The sequence below is a fragment of the Melospiza melodia genome, chromosome 4, assembly GCF_035770615.1.
Source record: "Melospiza melodia melodia isolate bMelMel2 chromosome 4, bMelMel2.pri, whole genome shotgun sequence".
In the NCBI taxonomy this organism is placed as follows: Eukaryota; Metazoa; Chordata; class Aves; order Passeriformes; family Passerellidae; genus Melospiza; species Melospiza melodia.
Window position 1 is genome coordinate 77,374,965 of NC_086197.1, and position 15,370 is coordinate 77,390,334.

The 15,370-nt window shown below is 35.3% G+C and overlaps 1 protein-coding gene across 4 annotated transcripts in view; it reads right to left on the bottom strand.

Moving 5' to 3' along the window:
• Positions 1-15,370, bottom strand: part of DOCK4 (dedicator of cytokinesis 4) — a 223,059-nt gene that overhangs the window by 34,729 nt on the left and 172,960 nt on the right. For all 4 annotated transcript variants that reach the window (XM_063155266.1, XM_063155267.1, XM_063155265.1 and 1 more), the window contains 5 exons: positions 11,064-11,139; positions 9,413-9,513; positions 8,737-8,795; positions 6,704-6,852; positions 5,055-5,140 (listed from right to left, as the gene is read on the bottom strand). In XM_063155266.1, coding sequence (XP_063011336.1) covers positions 5,055-5,140; positions 6,704-6,852; positions 8,737-8,795; positions 9,413-9,513; positions 11,064-11,139 — 471 coding nt within the window. The remainder of the gene's footprint in view (positions 1-5,054; positions 5,141-6,703; positions 6,853-8,736; positions 8,796-9,412; positions 9,514-11,063; positions 11,140-15,370) is intronic.

The following is a 15,370-nucleotide window of genomic DNA, read 5'->3' on the forward strand; positions in this document are numbered from 1 at the left end:
AGCTGCATCAGGTTAAAAATATGTCAAATACCTAATTTTCAGAACATATTCATATCCCAAAGACTAAAACACAATTCTTCCATAAAATTTTTATATTCACTTCATGCTGATATGTCAGAAAATGAGGAATTTAAAAGTGTTCTTAGAAAAGAATATTCATCAGCTTAATATACCTTCTAAATTTTTTAAAAAGATTTTTCTTTCTCTCCTCTCTTCTCTAATATTTCAGTAAGCATGATATTTAAGAATAGAGTAGGGATTTGAACAAGATGATTCCCCCACTTCACTTAATGTTTCTTTCTGAGAACACACTATACTGTACATGTACAATTCCAGTACCTTAAAGTGTCATAAGATTATTTTGTTAAAAACTGTTGTGCCAATGTAAATGCATACCATGCATTGAAGTGAAAAGATTTCAAAATGTCAGTAAAACTGTACAATATAATTCTCTTTATTATTATTGTTCTTTATATAATTCTGCTACAGGCCTCTGTTTTTCATTGCTTAAGTTTATCAAATATTTATCATTTAGGCATGAATTTCCACATTTTCTCTATAAGAGTGAGCAAGGAAATATTTATCTACAGAGCTGTGTTGCTTTTATACTTTGGTGCAGGAGCTCGGGTGGATGACATGTCCATGGAGATATTTTAGCAGACTCCCTGAAAATCAACTCAGTTATGGTTTATTTAGAAGGATCTGAAAATTCCCACATTCATATCCTTAGAGCTTTTAGAGCACCTCTGAACCTTCTGTCTGTCAGCTCCACTGACCTTCATCCACCCTGAGCATGCTCAGTCCCAAAAACCTCCTACATCCCAACCTCAGACCTGTAACAGCGCTCAGGAACTCCTACATGCCAACTGCACTAGCTGTACACTCCAGCTCTGCTCCTCACAGCCTCAGGGATGGCACAGATGCAATTCTCCAAGCAAATTTGACCTAAATGAAGCTGTGCTCTGCTGGAACCGAGGAGCAAATACTGATCTTCATCCTGCACTCTTATATGAATCTTAAACTCACTTCTTCTCTTAAGGAAGCAGTCAGATGTCTTTCCCTCACAATCAGAGGCTGACTCTTTTTCATTGCTAGCAGGCAGATGATAAGGCCATCCTTAACCAGGAAATGCTGAAGCATTAAGCTGGCGCCTCTGTTTTCCATACAGAATACCTTAATTAATTTTTGAACCCCTTATGCTCCTTCTAATAGAAGCTTTTGTGTCTAGTAAGAAATAAGAGTAGATCCTGTCATGTTATTGAATCTTGATTACCACAGGGATTTTTCATTTCTACTGTGTTTTAACCCTATGTTAAAAAGGAACACTTCAACCTAGATTCAACAAAATAATTACTGATAGCTCCTCTAGATCCTCTAGAAAAACAACAGAAGCATGACTTCTCTTTCAAAACAGATTGTTCTTATCTGCCTTTGACTTATACATTTTCTTTAAAATTGCATTGGCACGTTCCTTATAAACACACAATTTGTAATAATGAGTTGAGTTGGTACATTCAGAGTACTTATACAAACTGACATCAATGTGGTCAGTTGAAAAAATGAAAGACTTGCCTTCTGATGCATTCCTCCCTTTCCCCGCCCCTCACAGATTTCCAGCACAATGCACAGAACAAACTCAGAATGAAAAAGCTACTCACATCCATTCTGCCTAAATCTAGATAGAACTGAATCCCTGTTCTTACAGATCCCAAAGCATAGCTGAGATGCTTGGCTATTTGTACAAAGCACTAAGGGGGTTAAACAACAAAGGGAAACTATAAAAATGTTTCTGTCTATGCATGCTAATATAGCCTAACACCTGAACTCACCTGAACAATTATGGTTTGCTTTGTTTTGTTTGGTGGAGGGAAAAGGAGGTATATTTAATTATTTTTAATCTTGGGTACCCCAGGAGTAAAAGAATAGTGATCCAGAGGACCAGAGTTCTCCAGGGACAAACAGCAGGCTTAGAACAATGTTCAGGCTAACTCAATCATGTAGTAAATGGATTTTGTATGCATTATTCAGACTTTTAGCACACAGGCAGCTAATCCTAGAGGTGCTTTAAAACATCTGGATGCGTCTTTTAGAGTTCAAAGACTTCACTATAGCCAGAGGTTCTCTGAACGAGTCATAAAGGCTCTCAAAAGACTCACTCCAGACAGATTCTAATGGACTGGGCAGTGATGAATTCAGTCATGCATTTGGAGAAGAAATTAAGATGACTGAAGACAGCAGAAGAAAGGTAGCAGCCATCACTTTTTATACAATAGATTCATGGTTCAAAAAATCATCCAGAAACTGGCAGAACTCAGTTATAAGTCCCTGCTCAGCTGAATGTCAGCTACAATATCTTCAAAGAGAAGCCTCACTGCCAGGCCCCCAAGCAGAACCCATTAGCCCAGGTTTTGTGCTTCAATGGGGCCACCTAACTTCCAAATCTGAAATGCCCTGTCTTAGGCCAAACTGAAATACAGCTGCAGAAGTAATAAACTGCCAGCATCCATCTGATTCAGAAGAAAGACCTACTTCTGAGGATTTTATTTTAACCACCAAAAATAAAGCAAAATCATTCTTTTCCCTGTACTAATAAATTCAGGAATTCAATTGCAGTATTACAGTGTAAATGTAGATCAGAACAGCTTTCATGGATAGCAATTGCAACATCTAGTTTCTCATTATAACAAAATGTTCACTACTTCATGCTTTGCATTTCCTTCAAATGACATCAGGAGCTAATCAGTGAATGGTCACATTCAAGTCCCTAGAAAGACATTGATTCAAAACAAACAGCAGTCACCTTCCCCCTACTTTCTCTTTTTATTTGATATAGATAATTCCATTGTAGGCAACAAATTCTAAGCACATATCTTATCTATCTCCAGAGATGCTTATAATTTATCCTTGAAAATAGATGTTCAAAGGAAAAATGCAGTGATTGTCTCTGGGAAAAAAAAAAAAAGCAGTTAATGGGGGAGTTAAGAGATTTAAATTCATTTTCCAAATCAGGCAAAATAAACAGCATGACAAAACCTGAAAGTCTCCCACCCACTGCAATTCCCAGGCTGTAGGTGTGTGCATCCCCTTGGTTCCCAGTGATACCTATCAAAAGTAACCACGCCTAATCTTCAGAAAGATCAGGTAACATTGTAGTATTTTCTTTCATTGAAGACTACGAAACCACAGCTTGCTGCAAAACTGTATTACTATTCCAGCTTTTGGGTACCTGCTACATCTCTGCCACTTCAGCCTAGACAACTCTGTTTTCGTGCACTGTGTAAAGACACCTTAATATTGCTTAGCTTAAATGGAAGAAATAAAGAAACCCCAGAATCTCGGGCTAACCAACCAACCCTGTCTCTTGCAGTCAACTCCCCAAACTGTCCATCTGATTTTCATAATTTGTCTTCACATGCCCTAGAACAATATGACATTCTCCATTTCAGATCATTAGTATCTTCTACCGGCTCTCCTCTTGAGAGCTGGTAATGCATACAGACAATCAAAGTAAAAAAAAAAAAAAATAATCATAAATACTACCTTTTTCATTAGCTGGGAGTGAACTTGAGCACTTTGAAATTTCACAGAGTTTAGTTTTAACTTCTGTTATACCATGATAGAAACCACAAGTATACTGATGCTGTGAGACATTTTGCAATTTAAATTACCATGACTATGTTTTCAGCATTTAGATTTATAAAAAGCTGTCAGCGTTTTTCACTGAATCATGTTTAACATTCTCCAGTTGAAATCTAACTCAAAATCATAAAGAATTAGGAATTGTATTTGATACCAGTAAGCTTTCTTATAGAATTTTAAGTTATTTCAGGGATAGGCACACTGATGTATTTTACATAAGCTTCATTTTATAATTAGAGCTTTTCCTTAAATGACTTAATTTTACAGTTAGAATACTGTATTACTAAAATATTGAAAATATCTTACCCTTTATTTTCTTTACTCAGATTGGGAAAATGTCATGAATAATTACAGGAAAGTTCTGCTTAAGCATACTGTACTGCTGTTCACTATTATTCATTCAATTCCATACTATTCTGCCTAATTTTCACCTTTGCTTCTGTACATGATAAATATTTAAAAACTCTTTTTTAAACTCGGTACAATTACAGATTATGAAGTGTTTGCTATTTTCAGACACCAAGACCTGACTCTTGTTCTTTAACCAAAGACAAGAGAGCCAAAAACAATACTTAAGGAAGAAAGAATTATTAAGAAACAATACAAACAGGGGAAAAAAAGTCATGTTTTTAGTATTACTGAAGAAAACACAGCATCTTGGAATCCTGAAGATGAACAATACATCTCCTACTGAAATAAACACATCAGAAATATGTGAAATCTTTCACTTTGGTGGAATTGAGCTCTGAGGAACGAGAGAGACAGAGCCCTGTTAGTTATTTTGCATCTGTACTCTGTGACAGTCATTTATTTCAGTCAGTGAAACAATTTATGCACAACTTTAGGGACTTCAGCATTATCATTAGTTGTTCCTATTAAATTTAAGTGACATGTCATTTATTAAAAAGCACTAAAAGCTTAGCCAGTAATTTATCAAAAAAATTAGAAAGAAATAATCTTATCAGAATAAATACAATTGCTTACATCAAACAAGAAATCAACAAGTGACATTACTCAGAGGACTACAAGTAGCAATAGAAAATCACTTATTAAATGCTTTGTTGAATTGTCATGCCTTGTTTTCAAATGCTCCATCTGAGCTCTACCTGCACCCTATGCAATTATGAAGCATTTCTTGCTTTTCTGATTTTAAAATTAGTAGGTAGAGAAAGAGAATGTTCTGTGATATAACAGATTTAGCCTTTCCCAATTATAGCTGTATGCAAGTACTGCCAGACTTTACAGATGCTATGCAACACCATGAAACATTTTATTCTTCAGATTTTAAGGAAATAAAAAAAGAAAAAGAAAAAATGAGCATCCCAACTGGTTTAAGCATTACATTTCTACAATGACATTAGCCTGTGATACAACCAACTGAACTCAAGGAATGATAAGATGAACATATTACTCACATACTGTTGAAGAGCTCTCGGTATGTTTCATCACCTTTACCTTCTGACATGAGGCTGTCCAGTTTGTCAATCAGCTTTGCTTCCACCTGCAACATATAAGTGTGGTGTAAACAGCTTCTTTTTCCTTTAATGAGATTAGAGAAAACGGAGGGAAGATCTGGTTTTATGTAAGAGACTTTGCTAAATGCATATTTTAGAATTATTGGTCAATCATGTGATAAGTCACTTCATCTCTTTGAAGCTGTTATAATTCCCGAGGTTTGTAGGGCTTTCTTTTTTTTTTTTGTGGTGGTGGTTTTTTGAGTTTTTTTTTGGAGGGAGGGAGCTAATTTAAATTGAGCAACGTGACTTTAAAACTACAGGCTGAGTAGCATTTGCTGCTGCTAAGGCAGCTATCTATTTATGGAGTCAGAGGAAAAGCACACAGCCCAAATAAATTGCCTGAATTCTCATTGCAAGGCTGTAAGCACAAGATATTTTCTTAGGCTGAAGTAAGAATATCATCTTTTCCTACCTGCACCCCATTCTTTATAATTTAATATACATAAATGTCTGCACTATTCAGAACACTTGGGAGCTCAGACTCTCCCAACACTCTTACCTGCCAGTATTTCATTAGAAAGCAAATTTCCTGGACTTACATATTAGCTATCAAGGAAACTTGGTGGTTAAGAAAATCCAGTGCTAATGATTCCTTCAATGCATGTTTTTAAGTGCATTGATTATAAAAAATATAGAGCTGATGGTACACTGTGTATTTATATTTCAAACCTCCTTCTTATCAGTAATATATTAACAACCCCAAGTCTAGGGGAGAAACCAAGCTATTGTAATTATTTTATTACAGAATAAATCTATTACAACTTACACTTGAAACCAAACTTAAAAGACAGTAGCAGAACAAGTGGATTTTCTTCCTTCTCACTACTTGTTAACATTTCTGTGGTGATTTTTAACAATAAGCTTATATATTGACATTGAAAAGCTACCTACTCACATCACCTGCACTACTCTTGTTTTCAATAGTTTGGTTTGTGCTTTAGATGCAACTCCCACCCTAAGCATTATGATTGCCTGGGAGTAATTAAAATACTTCTACTTTCCTTCAATTTGAAGCAGCAGGAAGGAGGGCACTGAGAATGGTTTGAGGCAGTCTGAAAGAACTGAGTGGGAGCTGAGGGAGCAGATGGCATTCTTGGTAGTTCCTTCCTAGCCCATTAAGAATATGTTTGAGCAACAAGAATTCTTGGATCTTTACTGAAGAACATCTGGTCTTTTTCCATAGTAACCAAGAGGGAAGCTGGTTGAATCCTATCTAACCAGCAGTCTGTACCACTGTAAAGCAGAGGTGAAAATCCACCACAGCAATCTTGTTAAAAACAGCTCCAGTTTTGTTCTTCACTTCATCAGGCCATGGATTTTTTTCCTCATCTCACATAAGTAACATGATAGTATTAACATCTCACATAACTAACATAATAGTATTAACAGGTGAATCTTACCAGCCCTGCAAAGAGAAAAAAGGGAAAGCCCTTGTGGGTACCTTCTCCACCCTGAACCACCAATGGAACTCCAGGTTCAAGTCTGCCAGGCCTCTATGAAGTGCTTTATATTCAGTGCTGTTCTATAAAGAGCTTCACACAAAGTACCTGTTTGAAGTTGCCGCTTCGCCTCTGCTCCCAGTCCATCATGTCATGGAAAATAGGAATCATTACATTCCTCAGGTCTGGCTGAGGGATCAAGGTCACTTCCAGGAAAGGGCCAATCAATGCTGGAATAAAGTGAAGCTTGTGTTCCCCTAAAATGAAAATGAACATAAACCTGAATGTGAATTGGGTGTCCTGTGAGTTATCAAGCAATCCAAATGCTGTCTGAAGAATGAAAAAATAGCATTTTAAATGCCTATAGTTTTTTTCTTAATCACACATATATCATAGCATGGGCTATTTCTTAAGCCCAAAAAGTGAAAGCTATAGACAAATGAAGAATATAAGGCAAACATAATTTATGAGATTTTATTATGCACTACTGAGTTCAGAAGTGTCAGTGGGTTAGCCATATCTGAAATTAATCCTCCAGCAAGTTAACAAAGACAGACAAAGTACTCTCTCTGCATTTCATTCATATTTCACGAGAATAATTTGGTTTCTAATCTCTACATCCTTGCGTTTACAAAATGGTTAACTGTCTGGTATTCTGTGCTCATCAGAAAGAGGTAACTACTTTGTTTTTTACCCATCTTTAGTTTTGCAAGTATAGAAATGGAAATATGTGTTTCAATAGCAGGAGAATAAAAATATGACACAGCTGTTCTCAAAACAACTTGCTTTAAAATCAGTTCTAAATCTTACCACATTCCACTTAAAGGAAAATTAAGTTCTTGCCAGAAAAGCTAGAAATGGCAGAAATGGCATACAGTAAACACTGACCATTCAGTTTCAGTTTTCCACAAGTGAGACTTCTGACATCCTCAAAATTAAGAAATTATGAATCAGGATGCATTGATTTTTCCAAGCTAGGAATTCATTTACATCCAGCCTACCTCTGCATATTCCAGTGGGCATTTACCCCTGGTTGCTGTGTGTTCAGTGTTTGAGTTTGTGCAAAGGAAAACAACAACTCCCTTTTCTGGAAACATCCTAGGATGCCTATCCCTATGAAAGCAAGGTGACTGTACAAGGATCAAGGCTTAGGTTACCATGACTCTTACTGCTACAAGAACTGCAAAATGCTGACCAGCACAACACCAATTGAAATAAATATCCTAGCATTTAGTTGGACATATTACCAGATGAGTTCCTTATTACAGGGGTGAGTTTTGTGGAGATGAGCTCCACAAAACTCACCCCTACTAAAAGGCATCATTTGCCTGCATCCCAAGCTTCTATTGAGCAGAGAACAATATGAGTGGGGAGGTGATGCACACTAAGATGGATGAGCAGGAGAATATCCTTGGGAAAATATCCTTGATACACCAGTTCTGAAATACCCACCACGTATCCATGTAATATAGAGGGATGTCTCAGCAAGTCAGCAATACTAAATATTGTAAATACGTAAAATATTTTTTCCCAAACAATGTTCAACTGCATTTCTCTGACACTCATAATTTCAAACAGTTTGCACAATTATTGCCTAAAAATATAAATGTGTTCCTAAGTTTATATTCAAGCAGGTATTTTTCCCATGTTGTCCAAATTCTCATTTATACATTAGTCACTGACTTGTTTATGCCTTTATATTTTAGTGCAACTAAGACTTCAGAGAAGACTTGATGCAAATCCAGGATCTCAGGAGACCTTCAGAATTAAGACATGTCTTGTCCTTAAACAACAATTTGACAACAGGACTAAAAATAAGAACCTAAGTATATTTCAAGGCATAATAATTCTTCCCAAAAAGTGTAGTACTTTCTTTCTCAATTTTCTCTGATGGTATTTTCTCAGTTGTCAGGGAAGAAAAGAGGATGGGTCAGCTACAGTATCAAGGCACAGAAAGCTGAGTTTAGCTATAAAGAAGGGAATTATAAATGGCAAACATTTTGCTAAACTTGAATCAAGACTTCATGTCTTGAATGTAATTATTAACAACTTATCTATCACTGGGAAGTAAAAATAATAGGCAAAGAACTAATAATTTGTTTTCATTTTAAGAGTTACTGATGATGTATTTAATCACTTACCTAAATTTTGCCACATACTGAAGATTTCACATCCCATTGTTACCCGCATGTCACCATATCTGCAGTGTATTAAAAAATAAAGCAAGAAAGCAAAAGATAATTTAAGAAAATCAAGTTTATATGCCTTTCTGTGACATTAATAAATGAAATGTCGAATTTGTCATCTACAAAAAAAAAATCCTTTGCTGCCTTCTCCCAAGTGTTTTGCTCTTTTGATCGTACCCAGTTAAAACTGGATTTTTGAACCCAGGTTTATTTGAAATATTGTCAAAATGCTACATGTCAGTAACACAGCTGCAAAGCAAAACCTAATTTTGCCACAACATGCTCCAGTTCTCTCTCTGAGAGCAAATAGTTTTGCTGTAGCTTAAAGACATACAATTAACTCATACATACAATAGCATGGCAGAAGCACCTGAACAAGTCTGAGTGACTAATGCTTTCACTGGCAATGAATGGCTCTTTTCCTCGCAGTGTCTGAAACTCCCAGTTTAGGCACTTATGAAGGTTACTGGCTCAAAGACCTGTACAAAGGGCCAGAACCAACTCTTGTTCTAGTCAGTGGACATAACATTATGTTTTTCTTTTGGTGGGTCCTTTTGCAACCTCCAATGTCTTGCATTTTGAGAAATTTTAAATCTATTACAGTTTTCTACAAGCTGATAGCAATACTTACTTTTCTAAAACCTTTTTCTTCTTGGAAGGTGTGAACATCTCCAGTTGCAGACATAACTGGTTTATAAAAATGACAGCAAGGAAAAAGTAGGAATCCCATATCTACAATAAGCACATGGCATGTGGTTATTTCATTTTCTCAGTACGATCTATGATCACCCAAGAAGCAAAATTTCCAATCACAGCCCTTGTTTCAGTTTCAACTGATAAATTACTCCACCTGCTTTAGACTAAATTTCTTTGACTCGAAATATACTTTTCACCAACCCCAAGATGTTCAGCAGAAATGCATCTTTTACATATTCTACATCTCAAAATGCAAAAGTTTCAAAGTTACAGATTGGACTTTTTCATCCCTCCAAATCAAGAAGCCTTACTTTTGAAAGTTTCTTTTGGTTATATTCAAATATAAAACTATAAGAGTTATGTCCTTAAGTCCAAAACCCAAAAAATTCTGACACCTCAGAAGTTATCACATAACAGGACTGACATTCTCTGTCCATCAGATTTTATAATACTATTTGCAAGTCTCACTTGCTGCAAGCTTCACTGGACAAAACTAAAGCCAAGTTTTCTTAAGATGTTGCAAATATACAGATTTTTTTGTGCTCATGCTTTATGAAATAGATGTTGAATATTCTACTTAGAAAACTTAGCGATAAAATTAAAGATAAAATGAAATACTAATTACTATGACCCAATTATAGATGCTCCATGACTGGAAGTGTAAAGGGAGCCCTATTCCAGGCCCTGCAGTTCAGCAGGACAGCAATAACATTGCTAATCAAGTCTAAGCAATATAGATGCCTTGTCTACAGGAAATTCTTTCAGCAGTTTTAGCTCTGAATTTACATAAATTCATAAAGAATAGGCTTCCTCATGTTCAGTTAAGCAGATAAATCTGCATTTCCGCCTATCTATCTAACAGGAGTCTGGATTTTCAGAGAAGCATCCACAACCCTGCTGGAAGTCAACAGGAGCTCAGGGTCTTCTCTAGGAAGGACATTTTGCACTTTTCATGATGCAGCAGTTGGACTAACATCTCTTGGTTGGGCAGAATATTCATTCAGGTTTGTTTCCATGGAAATGTGTCTTTCCAGACACATTCCTAGATCTTCTCATCTGAATCCTAAAAGCATAATCTGTAATTCACAATTTATTATAAATGCAGTATCTCAATGTATGAGGTATGCACTAACATCTTTAACTACATTCACTGTGAAGTGTCATAATTTTCTAATTTTAATTATGCAGCATGTTAATTGGTCTGAGAGAAACTACAAAAATATAAATCTGCATTTTATATAATCTGCATTGATTAAAAATCTGAAATACTTTCCCCTCTGCAATAACTCAAAAACCCAGCTAAATAACTTCATTAGTTTTTAAGAACCAAAAAATTGCTACACAAAAGTCCTAAGTAAGCAGTCTAACAAAGAGGCTTAAATAATAAAATGAAAAATTAGATGAAATTTAAAAAAAAAAAACCTCACAGCATTCATTTATAAGATAGTCCTGTATTTAGGAAAAAACATCCCTGAGCAGTTGAAATTGCTGATTTTGTACATATTCTAGCTATTTAGATGCTGGAGCTAAGTGTAATAACCACCAAGCCCCAGGATGATGTAGCAGCTATTGCATCTATCGTTTACCTTGTAATCAAAGTTTTCATTCAAGAAGTTTTTACGAAGGGCATCTGAAAGGTACAAGACTGTAGTAATGATCACACTGGGAAGAAAAGAATGAAAAAGACAGGAATTTCAATTATGTGGAAATTCATATTTAATACTCAAAGCAGGACAATTTTCCAGTGAAGAAATAGATGTAGCATATCTGGTGGGATTAAATACTACATTTTCAACACACCATATAAATACCTAACAACATCTACTGACAGAAAACATGCTAATTAAGATAATGAGTACTGAAGAAGGTGCACCAAAAGCAGACATTCTATATATAACATAATTTATCAAGACTGATCATAAACTTTGTTCTGAAAATAATTATGATTACAGATTTATTATACACCTTATCTTAATAGTATTAATACCCACAGTTGTACAATTTGTTTTCAGCTTTCTTGGTATTGAAAATGTGTGCATACAGATTATAAATATAAAATATTTAGTAAATGCTAATATTCAACACTGACACCCTTATGGACAAAAAGTCTCTTTAATAACAACAGATAAATGCAGAACTGTGTGAGCTCTGAGAGAAGGATCTGCTTCTAAAGATCTCTATGCTGTAAATGTATGTTGCAAAAAGTCATATATTACCCTACATTTACACCTGCATGAATTATAATTATCTTAAATAAATATATACGACCAAGATCCTCTCACAGTGGTTGTCACCAGAGATCAATGATGGCTTTCTTTATTGTAGCAACCAACTTTGGTAATCTACAGAAACAGAACATTCTTTGAGATTATTTAAATACACCTAATTCAGTGGTTCAAACTTTAAACTAACCTCTGCAGCACTCTTGTCTTCCAACATATTTAGTCAAGCTAGAAATCCATGTAAAGCATTACATTACTTTTGAAAATAGTCAGAAGTGAATACTTATGGAGAGAAAAAAAGATAAACACAGAATGATCTTTTTACTGTTATGTATTTTACAACAATCAACTGTTTAAAGATCTTCTGAGAAAAAGGGTTATATCTACACATTTCATTTAATTACCATCTGTCTATTATTAATACATTTAGTTCTTCTTTGAACAGAGATCTTGACCAGCATGTTGTTACAATGCTAAAATGTATTTCCATTTCTATATTTTGGACTTAATCTGTTTTACTATTTTTTTGCAATGCTTTCAAGACAAAAAGACTTAAAAATAACAACAGCAGTATATATATTTCAAGTTTACAATATTTTTCATTTTACAACACTGGAGAATTAAACGTAAGCCAATCCACCTAGAATATAAACTATATTTTTCTTCTAGAACTTTGGACAATTTTCACATTTATAATTAAAAACTGGCTATCTGTAATTTCACATATTAGTACTTGAAATGTTTACTTCCATCCTTCTATTTTTAAAATTACTGTCCCTGCCAAACTTTCCCTTTGTGTTTGATGTGCCTGAACACCTGCACCAGCCAGTTCTGAGACTGTTTTTAGAACAGGTCTTGAGTCTCAAGTTTTATTTATTCCTATTCCCCTGCTCAAGTGTATTTTCATACATATTATTTTCTCAAGGATTACACTGTAACTTTTCTATCCAAGTAGTGTTCCATGCTTAGCATTCATCAGTAAGTTAGCCCCACTTTTTCACCAATGGAGAGTCACAGCCCATGTACAGCACTTGCTCTTGCAGCATGGAACACAAAGTGAAATGTTAGTAAAATGCAGTATAAGCAAAGTTAATAATGGAGGCATGGATAAGAACAGAGTCCTGTCATTCTTGTTGTTGTGCATGATTTAATTCAAGGTCCATATGCTCCACAGAATGGAAATACTGTGGAGAATTGGTATATTTCAGGACGACATTCTGGTAGAAAAAGTGAGTTCATCTGAATTTTTGCTATATGAAATTTCCATCTAAGTCCAAAGTAATAAATCCCTGAAAACAGTACTCAAGAGAAAATTCCACAAGATCCATAACCATACTGCCAAGTTTACATGACATAGTTCTATTTATGTCTGAGACAATTCCTTTCTTGCTACATTCCTTCCATGGCAGGTGAAATTGAAGAGAAAGATCTGCTTCAAGTCTTATGAAGTGAATAAAGTAGACAAATGCAACTTTCAGAATATTTTTTGAAGAATGTTCCTGAGATAACAGAATAATTGCAATGCAAGTATTTCTTCCTGCAGGGAACTTAGCTCAGGTTTCATTTATTTGGTAAGTCAAAGTTATGATATGGATTAGTTGATAAAATGTGGATGTCTAACATGAGGGGATATGTTGTAGATAAAAAAAACCTCAAAACACCAGATGCAACACACAAGGTTGAAGACATTGTTTTCGACCTACCATCTGTTATTCTGAATCTACAGCACTCTAAAATCAGGTACAACAGAAAGCAAGCTAGGGCTAGGGATGCTCATACACAAAAAAAGCAGAAATGCACAAAGCAGAGGCAGCAGCCAGAGGACAGCTGCCTGGTTCGGTACAGTACTCACATTCCAAGTTGATTCCCAGCCAGTGATTGCCAAACAACAACAACATTCATTTGAAATCCATCTGAGTATCAAACTATAAACTACTGAGCTTGTGACAAAACTTGCTTTTCTTCCTCTTACCACCTGCCACATATTTGTTCAGACTGCCTGTTTTACAGGAGAAAACCCTCTACTTTTAGCGACTAAGTTATTCTGGACTCATACACAGGATGCTAACCCAATGTCTGGTAGGGCCATTGTTGATGGAATGGCTTTTCCATCAAATTTTCAGGGCAAACCTTTCTGCAATAAGCTCTTTGAAAAATCCAGAAGTTCAACAACTGCTTACTGCCTGGGCTATGCTCGGCAACTTGGCTTTTGCCTGGGCAGCCAATGGCAGAAAATGAAAATTTCCTTTTCCATGGTGATATAGGACAAATGTGTAACATTAGCTTCTCATTCCATTCTTTTCTATCAGAGTGAAATAACCCCAAGCACAAAGGTATTCAAACAGAAAAGAGATTTCTTTCATATTTCATAAAGAAATGAAATAAATCTTGAATCACATAAATGTGTATTTATCTATTGTTATAGGTTTATGAGCTTATTTATATATGCATGCCTATGCACATATGTTTTTTGTGAAGGACAGAATGCCAGGTTCAGTTGCTAGCAACATTTTGCATTACATAAAAGCAAAAATTTGTTAGCAACACTTTGTATTACATAAAAGCAAGAATTTTTGTTCATTGTAGGAGTCTCAGACTCCCACACCATGGGAGCTAACAGGATTCTTTAGAGCAGCCATTATGATGACACTAATGCTGATTTGATACCTTCCCTTACTGCGTATTCCATTTGAGTTACTTTTATAATAATAGTAATAATGCTAATAATGTATTTTAGCCATTACTGATTTTTATAACCAAAAGGATCCTCTGCTTAAAGCACTTATGCCCAACTGTCAGTAGATAGATTTGAAATTTCAGTGTAAGCAACATATCATGTAAACCTTACTTTACAGATAAATTATTTTACTATAAGTAATACTATCTGTACATCTATTTGCATGCTTATAATATTCAAATTGAGGATTGGATGACCTAGAATCTCTACCATTACGCAGAACGCTGATAGGCTATACATACTTAATTACACAGAGAGCTTGAAAATTAAAGCCTCTTGTATACCAAGAAGCAGAAAAATAGTTCTTTGTGTATTTGCCAAGATACATAGGCATAGTATATTATGAATACCAAAGATTTGCTCAGCAAGTAGTTGAAGCTCCTTTGCTCTCCAAGTCCCTCCTCAGCTGTTAATAATACAACATATCTGAAAAGCTCAGCTGAGTCTGTTAACTGCTCTCAAAAGATGCCAGGCATTAGGATTAGACAAGTCATTCTTCTCCTAACTTTAAGGTAACTGAAGCCAGTGACCATTACACAGAGATTTCCAGGTGAAACTGTGAAGATCTTCTCCAGAAGTTTCATTTTTAGTCAGGCATATTTTGCTATAAAATTTGGTACTTCTCTCTGGCACTAGGCAACTGATTCTGACGTCTTCCTATATTATGTGGTGCTCCTCTGCAGTTACAAATAGAAGCTAGATACTACCTAGCTGATGTAGAAAGTCTACTTCTAGAACTTAGACAGAAATTAAAATCATTATTTTCATCGTAAACATAAAGCCATATTTTTCACTTAGTAGTAACATTCATGTTAGAAATATTAAATGACCATAAGTAATTATTTTGCTTTCCTGCATGTGGGCTGATTATCTCAGATATTACACAGTTATGAAACTTTTAACAGAGTTATTTCTTTCTCTTTACTCAACTGCT